A 23,030-nucleotide genomic window follows, 5' to 3' on the forward strand; every position below is an offset into this window, starting at 1 on the left:
ATCAGCAGATAGATAAGAGCAACCGGATTGCTGATTGCTATAGCCCCCTAGGGGGACTAGTAAAATAAATAAAAAAAAAGTTTTAAAAAAAACCTAAAAGTTCAAATCACCCCCCTTTCCCCCCCATTGAAAATTAAAGGGTTAAAAAATAAATATACACATATTTGGTATCGCCGCGTTCAGAAATGCCCGATCTATCAAAATATAAAATCAATTAATCTGATTGGAATTTTTTTTCCACTACGCCGTTTACCAAACGCCAAAATGTTTTTGGTCGCCGCAAATTTTACGCAAAATGCAATAATAGGCGATCAAAACGTAGCATCTGCGCAAAAATGGTACCATTTAGAAACGACAGCTCGAGACGCAAAAAATAAGCCGTCACTGAGCCATAGATTCCAAAAATGAGAACTCTACTGGTTTCGGAAAATGGCGCAAAACGTACGCCACTTTTATTGGACAAGCTTGTGAATTTTTTTTAACCCCTTAGATACAAGTAAACCTATACATGTTAGGTGTCTACAAACTCGCACCGACCTCAGGCATCACACCCACACATCAATTTTACCATATAGTGAACACCGTGAATAAAACATCCCAAAAACTATTGTGCCATCACACTTTTTTTGCAGTTTTTCCACACTTGGAATTTTTTTTGCTGTTTTCCAGTACACCATATGGTAAAACATATGGTTTCATTTAAAAGTACAACTTGTCCCGCAAAAAAACAAGCCCTCATATGGCAAGATTGACGGAAAAATAAAAAAGTTACGGCTCTTTGAAGAAGGGGAGCAAAAAAACAAAAACGCAAAAACGTAAAGTGCCCCGGGGCTGAAGGGGTTAAAGGGAATCTGTCAGCAGGTTTTTGCTATATAATCTGAGGACAGCATGATGTAGGGGTTAAAAACAATAATCAACTATGCCTCTCATCAGGCTCGTGCTGTTGGTTACTTAATCTAAAGGCTTTTATCATTGCTAGGTCTAGCTGGCATGTGCACGGCAGTCCAGCATGCCCCCTCTTATGACTGACAAATCGCTGTCAATGTACAATCTCTTTTGAGAGCCTAGTGGGGGTGGGGACAGCTCTCTGGACTCTGCTACTTTGCTAAATGTAAAACCTCTGATTATATCAGAACGGCTGTAGCCAATAATCTAAGTGATATATTTTTGGATTCAGTCTATTTGCCTACATTATGCTGCTCTCAGATGAGGTAGCAAAAGCCTTCTGACAGAATCCCTTTTAAGGATGCAGCCAATTTTCTTTTTTTTCCCCCCTTTTTTTCCCCTTTCCTTTTGGATAGGGCTTTATTTACCTGTCAACATAGATTTATGAGATCTTTATTTTTAATATGTTTTTGCAGAATGAGCTATAGTTTTGAATTATGTGTTCATTTTACCATGTATTGTACTGGAAAATGTGGAGGGAAGGGGAATACAAATGTGGCGCCATTTGTTTTGGGGTTATATTTTCACAGCATTAACCCCTTAAGAACCAGGTGGGGTTTTTTGTTTTTTTTGCTCTGTTTTTTTCCTCCCATTATTACAAAGGCAAGGACATGACTCATGACGTACATACTGTAGCACCAGTGTCCCTGCACTGCCCTGCCTCTTCCCAGCAGGGACTCCAACTCACTTATCGCCACGTCTGAACTGCGTCCTCCCCCATACTGTCACGCTGAGAGGCACTAGGTACTTGAGGCATCCTCCCACTAGGGTAGTTGCCTGCACAACACATTTAGTTAGTTATTTTACCCATCTCCTTTGCTAGTTGTCAGGTCCCGTGCTCCTGTTCCTTTACCTATGTCTGTGTCCGCATTCCCCTACCTGTCTGTCCCGATCGTGCCCACCGTACCGATCTGAAGACTTTGAATTGCACTCACATGAGTGAGAAGAGGACCGGATTGTTCCTGGAAGCCAGGAAAGACTATGATGATATACCGTATTTTTCAGATTATAAGACACACTTTTCCTCCCAAAAATTTCGTAGGAAAATAATGGGTACATCTTAAAATCCGAATGTAGCTTACAAAGGGGGTGGTGGAGAGGGGTCACAGAAGGCAGGGCAATGCTGTGCTGCAGGCGCTGGTCTCTGTGGCCCTGCTCTGTGCGGCGGGCCATTCTGAAGATGTCGGCTGTAAGAGCTTCCAATAATGATGCCCAGAGTCTGCGTGTGCGTAGATTGAGCTCTCAGCCCAAACTCTCATCTGCGCACACGCCGACTCCGGCCACCATTTCTTTGAAGCGTGCACTGCCGACATCTTCAGAATGGCCAGTGCCTCAGCGCAGAGCAGCGCCGGGCTGTCACAGCACAGTACCGCAGTGAGCGTCTGGGGCCCCCTCTGCACCGCTCGCAGCATTGCCGTACTCCAGCACCACCCCTGCCTCCTGTGACCCCGCTCCACCACCGCTGCCACCCCACCTCTCAGGTAAGACCCCACCGGATTACAAAACGGACCTCATTTTTTTTTTTTTTTTATCTCTACATTTGGGGTGCGTCTTTTAAAATGGAAAATACGCTATATGAATGCGCTTGCCCTATATTATATACGTATTTACTCAGGTTTAGGACATGAAACATTTTGAGGGAGTGCTTCTTCATAAATTACCGTCAGTTGCTTTTTGAGTCTCGGATTAGGTAACATTTTGTTAACATGTATAATATGATTTAGATATTTATATTTACAAACTTCCCATTTAAACTGTAAAATGAATTTACAGGAGTTTTCAGTGCTGCAACTGACAGATAATTCCTCACCTTAACGACCGCGGGCAGTAAAATTACGTCCTAGCGGTCATAACGTTACTGCCCGCGGTCTGCCGGCGGCAGCATGCTGCGATCGGCGCACATCTCGGCTGATTTTCACAGCTGAGATGTGTGCCTGCTAGGCACGAGCAGAATCGTTATCTGCTCGTGCCGTTTAACCCCTGAAATGGCGCTGTCAATATGTGACAGCGCCATTATAATCACGATCGCGGTAAACATTTACTTACCGCCCGATACCGGAAGTCACGTGACATGATCACGTGACTTCCGATGGTTGTCATGGTAGCACAGGGTCATGTGATGACTCCTGTGCTAGACATGAACTACTTTCACTTTCGCTTTCCACGGAGACCAGTGAAGCAGGAAGTGCACGTATCTGCTGTTTACAGCTGTGTAGCTGTGATCAGCAGATAGTGCAGAGCGATCGGATTGCTGATCGCAATAGCCCCCTAGGGGGACTAGTAAAATAAAAAAAAAAAGTTTTAAAAAATTTAAAAAAAAAGTTCAAATCACCCCCCTTTCACCCCATTGAAAATTAAAGGGTTAAAAAAAAATACACACATTTGGTATCGCCGCGTTCAGAAACGCCCGATCTATCAAAATATAAAATCAATTAATCTGATCAGTAAACGGCGTAGCGGCAAAAAAATTCCAAACGCCAAAATGACGGTTTTTTGTCGCCACAACTTTTGCGCAAAATGCAATAACAGGCGATCAAAACGTAGCATCTGCGCAAAAATGGTACCGTTAAAAACGTCAGCTCGAGTCGCAAAAAGTAAGCCGTCACTGAGCCATAGATCCCGAAAAATGAGAACGCTACGGGTCACGGAATATGGTGTAAAACGTGCGCCACTTTTTTCAGACAAACTTCCGATTTTTTTTTTTAACCCCTTATATAAAAGTAAACCTATACATGTTTGGTATCTACGAACTGGCACTGACCTGAGGCATCACACCCACACATCCATTTTACCATACAGTGAACACAGTGAATAAAATATCTCAAAAACTATAGCGCTATCGCACTTTTTTTGCAATTTTTCTGCATTTGGGATTTTTTTGCCATTTTCCAGTACACTATATGGTAAAATCTATGGTTTCATTGAAAAGTACATCTTGTTCCGCAAAAAATGAGCCCTCTCAGGACCATATTGACTGAAAAATAAAAAAGTTACATCTCTCAGAAAAAGAATGGCGGGAAAAAAAAACGGAAAGCGAAAAATCGGCCGGTCGTGAAGGGGTTAAGAAAAACCATTGTATATGACACACATTATTGTGTATGCTTCCTGTTATTACATATTTCTGCGTATGCATTTAAAATATTAGATGTAAAGGTTTCAGGTTGATTGCATTCAACTTCCTTTGCATCTGTTGTACAGATCCCATTAATGAGCTGGCCTCATTATCGACGCAAGTCAGCCGGGAGAATCAGAACTGGCAGCATCCATCAGATCTTAGCAAAAGGTATGCTGGGCAAAACATTAAATGCATGCCAAAAGTTTAGTGACTATACCGCCAACTCTTATCTACTGTGAATCCTCTATTTTGTAGGTCAATAAGGTCCCTTTGGTGCCTCCTGTGACATGCCTTAGGACTGTTTTATGTGGCATTATTTCTTGATATTTTTAGAAAGGTTTAAGAAACACTATAACCTCATTTATAAAATCCTAATACTGCCATTGTTGCTTGTAGCTACTGATCATGGCCCAATTTTGCTAGTATTTATAATGCTATAGTGGTCTCTCAAGTTGTAATATTCATTGTAACTGTAGCCCATTTTTGCTGGCATCTTGGACAATTGTCTGCTTCCATCTTTGTGACAACAGTTTGGGGAAGGCACTTTTCTGTTCCCACATGACTGCTTCCCTGTCAGCAAAGCACATAATTCCATAAAGACATGGTTGGATGGGTTTGGTGTGGAAGAACACGAAAGGCTGCACACAGGCCTGATCTCAACTCTATCCAACACCCTTTGGATAAAGTAGACTGGAGCTTGTGAGCCTGGCCATCTCTGTCCTGCTGACAGATTCACTTTAATAACTCAGTTTAATTCAGATTATTATTTGCTGTCTTCCAAAGCAACTTGGATGCTTTCATCAAACTGTCATGTTGTTCTTGGATTAGTAAGCATGACCGAAGTGATAGGTTCCCTTTAAAATGGGAAAACCCACTGTAAACATCCTAGATGCATCTGTTTGCAGTTTTTTAATGTGAAATCTGCTTACGTTATTAAACGAATATCAGACCTGATGAGGCTGGTGGATTTGTTTTGAAAACCCATTGTCAGGATGACTGTATAATCCTGATTTGATAATTTTTTGAGTCCAGGTACTGAGTTAGAGAGCTCATGAGTAGAAATGAGCAAACCCAAGGTTCGATGTTCATACCAAACACAGACTTTACAAAAAATAAATCAGAGTTCGGGTGCTTTACGTATTTAACCACTCGCGCAAGCATCGCTGTGCTCTGGTATGCTTAGTGCTCAGCCCAGTGTGAGCCGCTAGCAGTGTTTGAATAGCTCGCACTGGGGGTAACATCAGCGCTATCAGATGTAGTGTGCACCAAACAAAAAAAAAACTCGCCCCTGAAAGTGATCTATTTATTAATGGCTGCATGTGGGCCGAGACCCGACCTGCCAAGTTAGTGACTTCCATTGGGGTTTAGGTCAAGTCCGGATCCAGAACAGAACTTTAGATAAAGTCCGGCTGCATCTGCCGAACCAAACTTTCAGGGGTCCACTCATTTCTACTCATGAGTCAGTGTATTCTGCCTCCACCGACCCAGCCTGATTGACAGCTGCTACTTGTACTGAGCAGTGTGAGATCTCAGCAGGAGGGGAGGTACAGTGAGAAACTCTCAATCTGTTGAGGTGGGCGGAAAACAACTTAAAATAACAAAAAAATTCTACAGATATTCTAACATGGAACTGCGAAGTAAGTACATCAGGTCTAAGCAATCTATTTAATAATGTATGCATGCAGTCTGTATTGTATAATATGGTGACATCTGCTTTAATTCAAGGGGTATAGAAGAAATATTAAAGTCGTAGATAATTTATTTTCACATGCTCAAAAGTAATCGCACAAGTTAACAATTCTAAATATAAGAATTTTCTTTATCACTTCGATTTTAACTGTATAAAGTCTATAATGCATTTGCATTACAAAATGATATGTTTCCTCCCTTTTAAATGCTTTGCCAGAATGTTACTGCTGCCGTCTTCATTTGCTGCTTGTTTGTGGGTCTTTCTGCTTTCAGTTTTGTCTTCAGTTAGTGGAAAAAATGCTCAGTCAGATTGATGTTAAGTGACTTACTCAGCCAATGATGAATATTCTATGACTTTTTACTTTATGAAGCTGTCGGGTTTTCTTGGCCATAGTCTATCTGCATGTGAGGTGGTGTTCTCACAGTTTTGCAGCATTTGACTATATATAGGTATACATTCTGTTCAGATTCACTTAATAATTCATCTTTCTACATTTGTCTCCAGTCAATCATCAGTAAACACCAGTGACCCAGTTCTGTTGGCAGCCATACATGCCCATGCCATAATTCTGCCTCCACCATGTTTGACAGATGATGTGGTGTGCTGCGGATTGTGATTTTCCTTTTGTTCTTCATTGTGTTTTCTTTTCATCATCCAGGTTTGTTAATCTTGGAACCATCTGTCCATAAAATATTGTTCCAGAACTGAGCAGACGTTTTTATGTATTCTAGCAAAGTCTAATATGACCTTTTGTAGTTTGGGGTTTCATTAGTGTTTTGCATGAGATGACCGAACTGCATTTATATTCATAATGGCATTTTTGATTGTAGACTTTGGCATTGATAGACACCTCCTTAACAATATTCTTAATTTGACTGAATTATTTAAAGGTTTTTTTTTTCACCAGAAAGAAGAATACTGCTCTCATCTACTTTAGTTGTTTTTGGTCTTGCTAAGCTAGTCCAGTGCATATACTTTATTATTTAAGGATTATTCTCAGAATCAAGATTCATAAGATGGGGGATAACTTATTGATCATCGGGGGTCTGACTGCTGTGGTCCCAAGGATTCCGAGAATGGGACTCTGGATCCTAGGAACTGGGTTTTGCAGAGACCCATCTTGATTTAAGAGGAGCTTGACTTCTGCTCTGTTCATTCACTGTTGGACTGCTGGAGAAAAGCGGAGTAAGGCCTCATGCGCACGCTGTGTGTTTTGCCGCGTTTTTCAGGTGCAGTTTTGGTAACAAAACTGCATGCCTTTCCTTCCCTAGCAAAGTCTATAAGATTTCATTTTTGCTGTGCGCACATTGCAGTTTTTTTGGCTGCATCTTTGTGAGGACCACAAAGATGCAGCATGTCAATAGTTTTTGTGTTTTGTCCCTGCATTTCTCACTAGTGATGGGAGGACTCGCAGATCAATTGATCCCTTGTATCTAGCCGGATGTCAGTCCCCATATAATCTATGGGGACCAGAATCCGGCACAAAGGGGTAGAAGCAAGCTTCATACTTACCGATTCACCGGAACGGCTGTCACACTGCTCCCGCAGCCGCTCCCTGGGCTTCCTGGGCCACTCATTAGCTTCATTGACTATGCTCTGCTTCCCCCACCCACCGACATCTGTGATTGGTTGCAGTCAGACAAGCCCCTAGCCTGAGTGACAGCGTGTCTGACTGTAACCAATCAGACGCTGGTGGTCGGCTCTATATCGTACAGTGAAATAAATAAAAGTTGGCGTATGAGCCCCCATATTAGGATACCCAGCACAGATAAAGCCTGACAGCAGGGGGCTGGTATTCTCAGGCTGAGGATACCCATAGTTATTGGGTGCCCCCCTAAAAATATCAGCCTACAGCCGCCCGGGATTGCCGCATCCGTTTTTGTCTTTTATTTTAAACTAGCTGTACTACCCAGCTTCGCCCGGGTTAATAACTGCTGTTAACAAAATAGAATGTATTAACAAAAATGTATTCTGCACACAAAAACCACAAAACAAATAGAAATGTAATTATTAAAAGGCAAAAACTAAGCTAATAGAAGCATTTCACAACATATATTTCAACACCCCAGATATTCCACACAGATTTAACTAAATTGGCCAAGTAATGTGCTCTGTCTGTCTCTTTCCCAGGTCTGTCTCTTTCCCAGGTCTGCCTCTTTCCCAGGTCTGCCTCTTTCCCAGGTCTGCCTCTTTCCCAGGTCTGCCTCTTTCCCAGGTCTGCCTCTTTCCCAGGTCTGCCTCTTTCCCAGGTCTGCCTCTTTCCCAGGTCTGCCTCTTTCCCAGGTCTGCCTCTTTCCCAGGTCTGTCTGCCTCTTTCCCAGGTCTGTCTGCCTCTTTCCCAGGTCTGTCTGCCTCTTTCCCAGGTCTGTCTGCCTCTTTCCCAGGTCTGTCTGCCTCTTTCCCAGGTCTGTCTGCCTCTTTCCCAGGTCTGTCTGCCTCTTTCCCAGGTCTGTCTGCCTCTTTCCCAGGTCTGCCTGCCTCTTTCCCAGGTCTGCCTGCCTCTTTCCCAGGTCTGCCTGCCTCTTTCCCAGGTCTGCCTGCCTCTTTCCCAGGTCTGCCTGCCTCTTTCCCAGGTCTGCCTCTCTCTGTCCATCTCCCCACCGACATCTTATTACCTCACATATAAGCTTCTTATACTATGAATGTCTTTTGTTCCTATAGCAACCAATCACAGCTCCTACTATTAACCTGTAGTTCCAGGCTCCATATACTTTAATGGAGGCATGTTTTTTGGAGCGTAACTGTAAAACGCGGGGTTACATTGTTTTGACAGGAAATAGTCTACGATGTTCCCTGGGTCACATGAGGTGTGTCTGCAAAATTTCGTGATTGTAAATGCAACGGTGCAGATACACTTTTCGTTTCACTTTTTCCCCATTATGTAGATGCGGGCAAAATTGATTGGTAAATTTGAACACGTGGGGTTAAAATTGCACCTCACAACATAGCCTATGATGCTCTCGGGGTCCAGACGTGTGAGTGTGCACAGTTTTGTGGCTGTAGCTGCGACGATGCAGATGCCAATCCCGGACACACACACTCACACACACTCTCTCACTCACTCTCTCACTCACTCTCACTCTCACACTCACACACACCTTTATATATTAGATAAAGGATTTTTGGGGTGTTTATGTTTATTTACTTACAGATTAGTGATGGGGAGGTCTCATAGATGCATGACTTTTACTAATCTAGGGCTTATTTGCGACTGTGGGCTGCCATTAACGCCTTATTACCCCATTGCCACTGCACCAGGGTAATGGGAAAAGCTGGGTCCAGCACCAGAATTGGCAAATCTAATGCACAGAAAATGCATAACAAATTGATGCAGATAGACTTGACATGCTGCTTCTTTTTTCTGTAACCAAAACTGCAAAGAAAAAAGAAGCAACGTGTGCACAGCCTTTCTGACTTCTAATAGACTTTGCTGGGGAACGTAATGCATGCAGTTTAGGGCAACAAACCAAAAACCGCAGCGTGTGCACAGGGCCTAGAGCTGGTGGTAGCTGAACAGTTCAAAAGGAGGTGGTTTATATTTCCTTCAAAGTGAGGTGAATAGATGTCTTTGAGGGATAGAAGGTGGTACTTTCAGTGAGATACTCTCCATGTTTTATTAAAGTATGTTTTTTTCAGCAATGATGAAAGTTAATACGTGAAAGGAAATAAAGTCGGCTGCATTTTTTTGCTGAGTTCGATACTCCATGTGGCCGCAACAGATTTGACTTGGCACGCTAAGGGTCGGTGACAGTGTGGTTGTTGCTGATCACAACAGCAATAATAACAGCAGATGTTATCTGACTTTTGAGGCAAATACTTGATCAGTGTAGCATAGTCAGGCAAGCTGGAGTCAAGAAAGGGAGGGTTTTTTTTTCTTCAATGAGTTAATCAAGCAAGTCGGAACAAGGAACAGACCGATCCGTGTCAGAATACAAGCCAGGTTGGTAACTGATAGAAATTTTTCAAAGAAACATTGTAGAACTAAGGCTGGGTTCACGTATCAATTTCTCCTACATTCAAGGCTTATGTACGACCCCTGCAAAACCGGATTCGGGAGTATACACCTATTGGCGGTGTATGCTCCAAATGGAAAAGTCAGCAACTCAGAGACTTTCTCTTGCACTGCCCTAGGACCAATGTTATTCAATGAGTCGATGCTGATCTGTGATTTTTATTTCCTCACCTGAAATCGACATGAAGAATAAATCGCACCATGCTTCTAGTGGCCAAGTATGTCAGAAGAGACTCGCCAATACAAGTCTATGCGCGCAAGAGGAAAAATGGAGGCACACGGACCATCCTTATGGCATCCGATCATTACGGATACTTTACCATTCTGTAGCACAGAACACTGTAAATGGTCTTGTAAATGATTAATTGTAGAATATTACTTGCTGAGAGAAAAAAAAAAGCACCTGTCCTACGGATGCTAGACGAGAAAAAAAAATCACACGCTCTCATGACAACTCATCCAACTTTTCAGGATGACAATCTGACCAACTTTTCTTTTTTTTTAATACGCAGATGGGAGCGAACGCTAAAAGTTACAATTTTTTTTTAAGCTGTGTGTATTTGACCATTGTGATCTATTAGGATTGGCAATCACCCAAAAATCTGTCTGCACTTCCCAGAGGATATTTAGGTGAGGAAAATGCTTCAAGGGTAGCTAAAAGTGAGTCTTTAATGGTCCAATATGTTTTAAGGTTTGAACCTGAGGCAACTGAGAGGACACTGGGCTATGATCAGACATGGAGTAGAGTCCATGATTTGTGGCAGCATGTCGCTAATTCTAGAATAGAGTAGTTGAGGAACCAAAATGAATATGTAAAGTAGAAGCAGACCCTGATTCCAGCGATATGTCAGTTAAGGCCACATTACACGCTGCGATCTCGCTAGCGAGATCACTAGTGAGCGTACCCGCCCCCGTCTGTTGTGCGTCACGGGCAAATTGCTGCCCTGGCGCACAACATCGCTCGGACCCGTCACACATACCTATATGCCTAGCTACGTCGCTGTGACCGGCGAACCACCCCCTTTCTAAGGGGGGGGGGGTGCGTTCATTCGGCGTCACAGCGACGTCACTAAGCGGCCGCCCGATAGTCTCGCTCATCTCCCGCCCCTCCGCTTCTAACATGCCGCCCACCTCCTTCCTTCCTCATTGCGGGCGGCCACAAGTAAGGTGAGGTTCCTCGTTCCTGCGGTGTCACACATAGCGATGTGTGCTGCCGCAGGAACGACGAACAACCTGCGTCCTGCAACAGCAACGATATTTGGGAAATGGACAGCGTGTCAACGATCAACGATAAGGTGAGTATTTATGATCGTTAGCGGTCGCTCGTACGTGTCACACGCAACGACGTCGCTAACGAGAATGGATGTGTGTCACGAATTCCGTGACCCCAACGACATCTCATTAGCGATGTCTTTGCATGTAAAGCGGCCTTTATTGGTTCCAGCTTTAGTTTTGATAAAACGCTCAGTATAAGTCCACTGTTTAATAGTTTTTGCTTGCATTTTGGATGAGGGGAGGTGCAGTTAAACAATATGTATTGGACTAAATAGCTGTTTTAGCCACTCCTAATATTGTTGCTGTCTCGCTGATATTTATTTTTTAGCCTAATAGTGACCTCTTTGAGTGCACACTGTAAACTAAGGATTCCTATGGAGAACAATGAAAAGAAAATTATTCAGCTCACCCGTATATGTATCCGCTCCGTTCAGGTGGGATGCAGGATGTCCACCGGACAGGCAGGTCCGTAGAGGCAATAGCAAGGAGACAGGACGGGACTCAGCACCAATTCCAGGATAGCAAAAATATAAATCCAACGAAAAATATATAAAAATGTAGAAACTTTATTCAATGATTAAAAATCCAAGAAAAACATCATCGGTTCCATGAAAACATCATGGCTTGACGCGTTTCGGACAGTTGGAATATAGATAAGTTTACATCCAAACAGGTATTTACCTTCTATGCAAGGGTTAAATCTCATCATGTTCTCATTTGCATTTTCCTGGGACTACACCCACCTTTTGTCAGCCCTTCATTCTCCATGGTAAGCTTTATATGTTTGGTTCCACTATGTATTTTTATGATTAAGGACTTATCTATATTCCAACTGTCCGAAACGCGTCAAGCCATGATGTTTTCATGGAACCGATGATGTTTTTCTTGGATTTTTAATCATTGAATAAAGTTTGTACATTTTTATATATTTTTCGTAGGATTTATATTTTTGCTATCCTGGAATTGGTGCTGAGTCCCATCCTGTCTCCTTGCTATGGAGAACAATGCAGTATCAATAGTCTGATTCAATTCCACGGTCTTTAATTCTTTAGATTTACATACAATATTAAGTTAAAAGGCTGCTGTGGGCATGGAACCTGCTCATCAGTCAATTGTCCACTTTCTTTTGAGCATGTGAAAATGCAAAAACTATGTAACAAAGAAAAAAAGTCTAATTAATAAATTGGTAATTCAATATTTCTTTTCCGTTATATATATAAATGTATGTGTTTGTTTTGAGCAGAGAATATTTGTTTATATCCTGATGATTTGAGGAGAATCTTCTTCCAAGATTTCCATTGAGAAGTTGGCTTTGCTAAATAGAATGTGACCCTTACTCCACTACACTTTAGCTACTATATTGAAATGCTTACATTTGTTTCTTGTTGGCACTGACGTGAACGGATCATTCATTTTATTTTTTTTTACGTTTGTGACATTGTTGCTTATTCTAATGTCTTTAGGCATCATCCTCGGATTGGAAAGAAGCCATCTAAACGTTTCACCTTAAGTCAATGGGTGATAGAAAATGGAGGGACTAAAGAGCGTTTTAAAGACTTTCCAAATACATTCCAAAGAAGTCCTGTTCCTGCAGTTCTACCTTTCAGTTCTTCATAATGCCAGACAAATGTGAATGTTGATGTTTTGGACTTTTGTGTTTTTTCTTTTCATTTTTGTTTTTTCTTCACAAGGTTTGTGATTTATCTACTGAACAGATTTTTTTATACACAGCTATCAGGTGCCTCCTGTTGTAATGTCCTGAATTTTTCACTGCTGTCTAACATTTGGGGTCATTTTATATGTTCAAGACCCATGTTTTTTATTTTTATTGAAGTATACCAGACGTTTTATGACTGTTATGGATATCTCTTCATTCAGCTGCTCAGTTATAATAAAATTTACATTTTCTCTTTTGTCTGGATGGTAATTGACTCGCCGTTTCCACAAGTTAGCTTGTATGGAGTTTGACGTTCTCTGGTATGTCATAGCTTTGCTCTTATTGTCATCCATATATGAATCTGTATGATCTCCCAATTTATTTTTATAAACCCATCTGTCCCCTTTGTGTTTTATTTTTTATTTTTCCACCTTTTTCTCTACAGGGTTTGGCCCTGGCTCACGGATTATGTCGGTTTAGGAGAGAATTATGAATTGGTATTGAGTTTACTGTAAACCATTCCCCCCTGCTTTCCCATCCACTTCATGCGGGATTAAAATCAAAACCAAGATTACTATGAATGCACTATTCTGCCGGAGAGGGTGGTGGATAATACAGCAATAATACACAATAGAGGATTCTAGCATGTTCTGGTCTCTGCACTTCTCAAAGTGACACAAAAAGCTTTCTCATACTATAATTCACCCTTGGGCATTTTTTAGCATTTTGTAGAGGAGAGGGAATTACTCTGTTCTATTGTTATTGCTGTAATTGCATGTATATATAAACATCTAAGTCCCACTAATAGGAATGAAAAGACTTCATGTCTTTTTAGGTCAATATGTAAAATAAAGGTATCCTGTGGATAGACAAATTCCATTTCTAGGGCATGTTATTTGCTGGAGTCATCTTCTTACCACCTCTCTAGGAAAACATCTGTGGGATTTTCGGTGGCTTGAATTGAATATGGAATAGTACTTGACCTTGCCAATCTGTCCCCACCATCTGCCACTAGAGGATTGGCACCTGCCTATGCATCACCTCCACATTTCACATTTGCCGAACCCTTTATCAGAATGGTGCTACATTGTATTTCTTTTAGTACAACATTCAAAGTCCAAGAGAAGTAATAAGCGGATGCATATATTTTACTAGGAAATTTTATGAGCAGGGGTGTCGGGCCACATTTTGAGAAGGTTGTGGTATGCTATGAGGTTGTGCAGCCCAGTAAATGCAATGTGCATAGGAGGTGTAGTGTCACATTGGTCTGTAGCCTATTTCATTGGCTTAAATGTTATTCCTTAGTGTGCATGGAATGATCTCAAATATATAACTAATCTTTACTAACATCCTGCACAGTTTTATTTGAGCACAGAGGTGACCTGATGTCCTTGGCTGACCCATCCCCCACTATATACTGACGATTTAATATTGATATAAAATCTGATTTCAGATACACTGTAATCCCAGCAGATTATCCAGCAAGAGACTGAAAACCAGTTCATGGATTAATCCTGAGTGAGAGAATATAAACTGACATATACACTATACAGGCATATAGAGATTTGCTATAAAAAAAACTTTCAATATATACTATATAATTTTAGGCTAAGAGACCTAACAAAAATTCGGTAAGCCGTTGGCATTAAGGTTGATGAAATCAAGTGGTTTGTAAATATGTGTAATCATTTACGATCATTTCTAAAATGTGTAAACAATGTAATTGTAGTATCCTACATTCCCTATATGCTTTGACTATTTACTCGTGTATCTTTTTAAGTGCAAGAAAATCATCAAAAACTATACAGATAAGAGTACAAGAAGTGAATATCGTGATATAACCACTACAATAGCACAGTAAGGCCTTAAAATAAGAGCCCTACCTCTCTGTGAAAGTTGACTCCCTAATAATCAACTCAAGAGAAGGCGCCCCCGCTTATCGTCTGCCCCTGAGATCCCCTAGAATGACTCTAGATAGGTACGAAACCCAAAAAAAGGAGTTCTACCACAAGAAACAGATATAATGGTCTATAGTAAATTCATATATCAAAAGCAGCCTGCATGTCACATGGGTACAACTAGAAATGTTAACTTGATGGTGTTTAGTATAGATGTAGCCCTACAACAGAAAACTACCAGTGTCCCACAGGTTTCAACATATCCCGAAACTAACAAGATATACAGTACAATTGTTTAAGGCTATGTGCGCACGTGTACGCTCTGCACCGCACCGAAAATGTGCGCTTCAGAGCGCAGCTGAAAAGCTGCGTTCTGAAGCGCATGGTGCCGGCAGATTCGTGCGCTCTGCATGCTGCCTCTCCCTATAGACAGCATGCAGAACGCACGAAAGAAGTGACATGTCACTTCTTAGAACGCAGCGATTCGGCAAGCAGCCGAATCGCTGCGTTCTAACATGCCACGTGCGCACGGCCCCTGCACAATCTCCATAGATTGTGCAGGGGACGCAGGACGCATCGTAACTGCATGTAATATGCACACGTGCGCACATACCCTAAAGGGTATCACAAGTGCAGCCTGTCCTAATACTGTGGTTAGATAAACAGATGATGTGGCTACTGCTATATACAATACGATAGACTGCATTGTAGAACTTTTTGAATCATTATATTAATTATCGTATATCTTTTTAGTTAGATATGCCTAGAAATCAGCATTATATAGAAATAAATACTGTAGACTCTAAATTCTGACCCCTTTCGGGGATACAGGCCACATTAGTAGGAGTTGTTTGTATTGGGCTTGTAATATACCGTATTTTTCGGGCCATAAGACACTTTCCCACCCCCCTCCCCCCAATGTTGGGGGAAAGTTGGGGGTGCGTCTTATGGCCTGACTATAGGGCTGCGGCCGGGAATGAGGGTTCTGCGGTGGAGCAGGTCATCGGGGGCACGAGCAGGCTGTAGCAGCCTGCTGTGACCACGTGGGCCCGCTCATTACATATGCACGCCCATCCTCCTGCCCATTTCTCAGCGCAGAAGCCGGCGCTGACAGGTGGGCGGGAGGACGAGCGGGGATGCGCGCATAGTAAAGAGCCGGTCCGCATGCTCACCCCTGGCAATTACAGCCTGTAGTGATCATGTGCGGCTGTATTCACTGCCCGCCGCGCGTCATCATCAGCGCAAGGTGCAGTGAATCAGTGTACTCACCCGTCCCCGTGTGTGGAGCCGTCCCCCTGCAGCACGCGATGTCTTCCTGTCTGTGCCGGTCAGCTGATCTGTGCTGATCGGCACAGACAGGAAGGCATCATGATGCTGCAGGGGAACTGCTCCACACACACAGGTCAGTGGCGCAGACAGGAAGATGATCGGTGCTGCAGGGAGTGAGGAAAAGGTATAAATGTTTATTTTTTTTTTTTTCTGTGCTATAGGATACAGGCCATATACCAGGATGGTATATGAGCATGATGGGGGCATATAGCAGGATGGGAGTATATGAGCAGGATGGATGGGGTGTATATGAGCAGGATGGATGGGGGAATATGAGCAGGATGGATGGGGGGGTATATCAATAGGATGGGGGTATATGAGCAGGATGGGAGTATATGAGCAGGATGGATGGGGGAATATGAGAAGGATGGATGGGGGGTATATCAATAGGATGGGGGAATATGAGCAGGATGGGGGTTTATAGTAGGATCATATACAAGGCAGGAGGATCATTACCAGGATGGGGTACCTTAGTAGAGAATTTGGGGACATTACCCCCATAACAGTGTCAGCAGCAGATCCTCGCCCCATAACAGTGTGTCATGACCACATTTTTTTGCTTAAAGTTTTATTTCCTATTTTCCTCCTCTAAAACCAGGGTGCGTCTTATAGTCCGGTGCGTCTTATAGTCCGAAAAATACGGTAATTAACGCAATAGGAGTACTGTTGATGTTATTTATTTGAGGTGAGGAGGTGGCTTAAAACTTTGAAAAATGCTGCTTTAGACAAATGGTGTGTAATCAAAAACTGCGCTATAAGTCACTACAATGAAATGTACACGCTTATTCCCAGCACCACCTGAGGAAGACACGAAACGTGTCTGGGTCGGCAGCAGACATACCGACCACTCGGACCACACAGACCTTATAACCAAGGTACATGATTCTCTGCTTTACCTAGTGATTCGCTATTATCTGCAGATATTGCTCATTGTGATCCGCGGCTATTTTATTTTGTTTTAGCCGTGCATATGTTCTGCGGTCCTTTTATTATGTATCATACCATGGTTTAGCATACCATTCTTTAACACTTTGGCTATATATATATATATATATATATATATATATATATATATATATATATATATATATTGTGAGGTAGCGACCACCAATGTTGTGGATGGTCGCAGTGGAGAAGGATCCCCCTGTGATATTGAACTGAAGGTGTGACTGTGGGACTTGTAGTTCCACAGAACTTGGGTTGTAATTAAGGGTTAGGTTCCCTTTAAACTGTGACCAGTGTGATGGACAGAGCTGGAGATTCACATACCTCCACCTGTGGGTGTATCCGGTTGGGTTTTAAGAGACTGTTAGTTTTAGAAACAGGGGGAAGCCTGAGAGTGCTGCACATGGAGGATGTGTGCTGGAGATCTCAGTCTGTGTGAAGACTGAAGAGAGACTCCTGGAAATCAGTCCCGGTGATGACTGGGGAAAAATACTGCAGCCTGGCTGGAGAGGGTTGGAGGCTGCAGGAAGCAACCACAGTGACTTGTGTTCGCTGGCTGGAGCCAGAGTGTGGAGAATCCACTATGGACACTTAATTGGACTGGAAGTCCACAATGTGGATGTTATATTTTCCTTTAAGCCAGGAGAGGCTTCATTGTGTTTTGGAAGGGCAGTTTATGTTGGTTACTAATAAACTGCTGCATTTTTGAGAGACTGTGTTGCCTGTGTATGCCTAAGCTACCCTGCACCGCTGCAAGCGAGTAAAACCCCCGGGTTGCGGTAAGCAACGTTCACATATGGTGGAGAATGCGGGCAGCAATCCAGGCAGCACGTCTAGCAACTACAGAGGTGTTGTTCCTGTGGATCAGCCGGGTCCACGAAGGTTGTTTTTTTTTTTGTTTTTTTTTCTGCTGTCTACACACTGCAAGGAAGTGTTGCCTGTGGATTGGCGGGTCCACGAAAACAATTTTCGAAGCTGTCTGCAGTGGATCAGCGGGTCCACGAAAATCGTGTTGGCGCACTCGAGCAGCTGGCGGTGGATCGGTGGGTCCACGAACAGGGACAGCGTACTCCAGCTGCTGGCGGTGAATCTGCGGGTCTGCGGGGTTCCGTGCTGCAGTGGCGAGAGACCAGTGACTGGAGGTTCCAGGCCAACCCAGAATTGCGGGGCCCTGTTTGGTGAGCAGTGATACACCACAGGCTGGAGATCCTGGTTGTACGGGCGGTACAACCTAGAAAGGTTAGTGGTTCTCTAACCCCCCCCCCTTTAGACCACTGGGTATTACCCATTGGAGCGCCCCCCCTGTTTGCTTTCTTGTTTCAGCATGGAGGGCGCACAAATGGATGCTATGGAGGAACTGTACCAGTTCCTTGTGCGTGGACAGCAGGAGCCGTCAGTGCGCACTGATGTGGCAGCAGTGGTCCAGTTGATGAACTCCCTTCTGGGGCCAATACGAACACAGGGTGCCCAGCGACATAAAGGGGAACTGTGTGAATTAGGGTCTAAAGACACTGCAAGGAAGCCACAGAAACCCCAAAAGGAGGCGGAGTCCCAGAAAGGGGTGGTTAGCCAAAAGGGGACAGAGGCCCGGAAAGGGGTAGTCGCTCAAAAGGGGGCGGAGTCCCGGAAAGGGGCGGTTACCCAAACGGGGACAGAGGCCCGGAAAGGGGTGGTTACCCAGAAGGGGGCGGGGTCCCAGAAAACGGTGGTGACACGAAAAGGGGCGGAGCATCCCAAATCCGAAGGTGTAGTGGCACCAATGGACAGTAGCCAAGGACAATGGTGTTCATGCTATTCGTGTCCGGTCTGCGGTACAGACTGCCCGGCTGACGAGAAGTCACGTCTATTCTGTGGAAGTTGATGGCAAATGTGTGACTGGGCTGGTAGACTCGGTGAGCTTGGTGTCCCTGGTGAGGGCCACGCTCGATACCTACCCGATTCTTGGAAGGATGGAAGCCCGCTGCAGACATGGGAACATTGGAGAGTATCCACGGTCCCGAGTGGTCGTTGAGACGGATGGGGTGTTTGGATCCGTTAATGTTGGGGTAGTGCCTGACTTACCGCATCCCATTATAATAGGCCGGGACTTTAATTTTTTTGAGGACTTGTGGTCGATGGCAGAAATGGCCAGCTGCTTGTGTAAAAGCCGGAAAGGCTCAAAGGAAGCCCTATCACAGCGGGAGGCTGAAAGTGTTCCTAGTAGTATGATATTGTGTAATAAGGGGAAGACCGTTAAAAATGGGAGAGCTCCAGACAGGGGGTTCAACACTTGGTTAAGTGGGGACTTGTTAGTCCAGGACACCAGGGGGAGTGACACTGACTCTAGTAACCTGACGACTGAGTACAGTGAGGTACAGACAGTTGAGAAAGATAAAATCTCCTCTCGACGCCGAAGACGTAATAAGCGCCGAGGGGTAGTACAATGTATATCGTCTGAGTGGGGAGAGAAGGTTGAGGAAGGCACGTTGACAGTAGCAACCGCTAATGTAGAGTCAGACAGTGAAATCCTGAAAAAGAAAGAGTCAGAAACTGAACAGACACACTGTAACGACAGAAATCAGCAGGGTGAAAGTGCAAAAAAGGAGCCGACCAAAACAGTATTGGTGATGTCCCCTATGATTTCCTGGTGTGAAGCTGATGGTCTGTTGAGTGAAAACACTATAGGAGAAGAAATCCTGGAGGCTGTTGGTGGAGGAAAAATCCACTAAGGTCATGGTGAGCAGACCAGTGATCCACCCAGTGCTGGGGTGAATAATAGTGCAAACGGCACAAAAGCTGTTGTAGACCCCAGAGAATCTGAGGTTGAAGGTATGGAGTGCAAGAAAGCCTCTGAAGTTGCACAGAATCAAGAGGAAATTGAGGGAGATGCTGCAGAGTCACAAGAGATGGCTGAAGCTGCAGAAATTGAGAGAACCCTTAAAGTAGGGAAATCTAGCCCAGAAGTCCCATCAGCAGCTGAGAGCTTAACTGAACTTACTGGTAAGACCAAGATGGAGGCCATAAAGATGGACTTGGTACAGAAGATTGAGAATCTTGAGGCCAAAGATGAGGAAAAATTCAAAGGCTCTGAGGCTATGGAAAAACCTGAGGAGAATGCAACTCCAAAGGTGGAGCCTGTGATAAGAAAAGAGGATGGATATGGAAGACCCAAGGAACGGTCTGATGGCCTTACAGGTAAAGAAATTCGGCCAGTCTTTACGTGCATGGTAGAAGTCCCTGCAGACTTGAGAAAAGCCTGTGCCAGTGAGGCGGTACATGAAAAATTCAAGACGGCCGTAGGAGCCTATAAAGTGTACTTTGCCCCAGAGTCTTGTCGGTTGCTGGTGTGCTCTGTGATGTCACAAAGAAGCGGGTGGCTATCCTGAGTGGCATGCACCTACAGTGTCTTCGCACGAAGTGGTTCATCTCTACAAAGATGGAAGAAGACACCAGACGATTGGAGCATATGAAGCGGCTCACCGCAGCGTTTCAGGAAGTGGTGGTTGTGAAGAAACCATTAATTGGGCTTGCAATAAGAGCGCTGAGAAGTAACATTCAGCAAGCCAGGAAGGTTCTAGGTATTACAGCTATTGAATTGGAAAAAACCAGTGGAACATTCCGAATCTATGGGAAAACTGCAGGAGCAGTCAAGACAGCTCAGAAGTTGTTGGAGTTTGTGGAGGAGGTCACACAAGTGCCCAGAGAACTGGTTAAGAAGCTGATTGGAAGAAATGGAGTCATGCAGGAGATGGATGACAAGTCCGGTGTGACGAGAGTAAGAATTAATATTCATAATGAAGCCAAGATACTCTGTGAAGTCGGTATGGTTCCATGTGTCATTGTGGGAACAAAGGAGTGTGTTGAAAATGTATGAGTCCTCCTAGAGTACCGCCTGGGTTACTTGGAAGAACTAAGGCAGTTGAACCTAAAAAGGCAGAATATTGCAGAACAACTCCATCAAGTGGGTATGAGGTGGAGACCGCTTTCAGGCTGGGGCCAGGAGAAGGGTTGCCCACCTGATAAAGGTGTCGCTTCAGTTGGCACAGAAAGTAGGTCCTATAATGAAAGGAACCAAGGTCATGGAAGACCTAACTACACTTTGGGCTATAGCATAGACTCTGAATGGTCCAAGTCCTCTACTCTAAACTCCAAAGGAATGGATGAAGGGAGTGATGTATCTACAGCGAAGGATGGTCTTGAAAGAACACACCAACAGAGCGATGACAACCGAAGACGCCATGGCAGAACAAGCCATAGTATATCTGCAAAAAGAGAATGCAGATGGTCTAGATATAGCAGATCGTCTATCCGCTCAGTTCTGAGGTGCCCAGACAGTAGCCCTTCTAGTGGATTAGATAGCTCAGAGTCAGACCAGACAGTAGTTTCGACTGCAAAAGACTTTCGCTACTACACTAGCCGTTGGAGACAGTCATGGAGAGATAGGTCTGACCGGGGGGCGTACCTGACAAGGAGGTTGACTGAGACCAGTCTGGTGACAATGACCGACTTTCTGTCAGGAGCTAAAGCTCAAATTTATCAGAGAGGGCCCTCTCAACTTGTAGGGCAAGGTAACACTAATGCCCTGTCTCAGGGCCCCTGTGGGTTATCAAATGTTCAACCCTACAAGTTTGAACAGAGGGGGGGATATGTGAGGTAGCGACCACCAATGTTGTGGATGGTCGCAGTGGAGAAGGATCCCCCTGTGATATTGAACTGAAGGTGTGACTGTGGGACTTGTAGTTCCACAGAACTTGGGTTGTAATTAAGGGTTAGGTTCCCTTTAAACTGTGACCAGTGTGATGGACAGAGCTGGAGAATCACATACCTCCACCTGTGGGTGTATCCGGTTGGGTTTTAAGAGACTGTTAGTTTTAGAAACAGGGGGAAGCCTGAGAGTGCTGCACATGGAGGATGTGTGCTGGAGATCTCAGTCTGTATGAAGACTGAAGAGAGACTTCTGGAAATCAGTCCCGGTGATGACTGGGGAAAAATACTGCAGCCTGGCTGGAGAGGGCTGGAGGCTGCAGGAAGCAACCACAGTGACTTGTGTTCGCTGGCTGGAGCCAGAGTGTGGAGAATCCACTATGGACACTTAATTGGACTGGAAGCCCACGGTATGTGGATGGTATATTTTCCTTTAAGCCAGGAGAGGCTTCATTGTGTTTTGGAAGGGCAGTTTATGTTGGTTACTAATAAATTGCTGCATTTTTGAGAGAGACTGTGTTGCCTGTGTATGCCTAAGCTACCCTGCACCGCTGCAAGCGAGTAAAACCCCCGGGTTGCGGTAAGCAACGTTCACAATATATATATATATATATATATATATATATATATATATATATATATATATATATATATATATACACCGTATATATAGCAGAACTTGCACAGCACTATTCAGCATTTTCATCACATGTTATGTCTTTGGCAATACTTTAGGTCCTGATGTGTACACTGTCACTTTGGATTTGTCTTGCTGCTAGCATCTGGGAATCTCCCTGCCTTTTTATTATTCTTGTATGTCTCTATATCTTTTTTTTTTTAAAAAATGAATTCAATAAAATAATTTTATATCTCATATTTATTGTTTTTTCGGGTCACTTCTTCTCTCTACGGGTCATTTGCCTACATTCGGTGGAGGGATTATAAGGTCGTACTTTAGACAAATGGTGTAGCAATGATACTTACAATCCTGCAGGAAAAAAATATTTTTTTTTCCATGGAAAAGGGTTACTATTTTTAACTCGGAATATTAAAATATAAGACCCTCCACAACAAGCCTTTAAAAAACCAACAATCTTAACCCTCAACTGGTGATGTGCAACTTCCTATACCCCAGTGTGTAGAAATAAAATCAAATTTTTACAGAAAATGCAAAGATCACGTTTGTTTTAATTGTTTTCTTTTTGGCGATTGATTACACATGAGTATAATTTTTTTGACACCCACGAGTATCGGAAAATGTAATACATTGATGATTTATACCAGCAATTTCCAATGAATGCCTGCTGAACAAAATTTCCCTGGGGTGTGGCAAACCCCACCTCACCAGTTGAGGGTTAAAGTTGTCCAGTCTTGGAGCATTAAGGCCCCGTCACACTAAGCAACATCGCTAGCAACATCGCTGCTAACGAACAACTTTTGTGACGTTGCTAGCGATGTTGCTGTGTGTGACATCCAGCAAC

General features: G+C 43.7%; 1 protein-coding gene across 4 annotated transcripts in view; it reads left to right on the forward strand.

The window, feature by feature from the left end:
* The window catches only part of S100PBP (S100P binding protein), a 141,603-nt gene extending 128,653 nt beyond the window's left edge, over positions 1-12,950 (forward strand). For 3 of the 4 annotated variants that reach the window (XM_075336174.1, XM_075336172.1, XM_075336173.1), the window contains exons 5-6: positions 4,144-4,228; positions 12,501-12,950. In XM_075336174.1, coding sequence (XP_075192289.1) covers positions 4,144-4,228; positions 12,501-12,654 — 239 coding nt within the window. In that variant the 3' untranslated portion in view covers positions 12,655-12,950. The remainder of the gene's footprint in view (positions 1-4,143; positions 4,229-12,500) is intronic. The other variant, XM_075336175.1, reaches the window with a different exon arrangement.
* Positions 12,951-23,030: the final 10,080 nt, after the last annotated feature.

This window comes from Anomaloglossus baeobatrachus, chromosome 2 (genome assembly GCF_048569485.1).
Source record: "Anomaloglossus baeobatrachus isolate aAnoBae1 chromosome 2, aAnoBae1.hap1, whole genome shotgun sequence".
Classification (NCBI taxonomy): Eukaryota; Metazoa; Chordata; class Amphibia; order Anura; family Aromobatidae; genus Anomaloglossus; species Anomaloglossus baeobatrachus.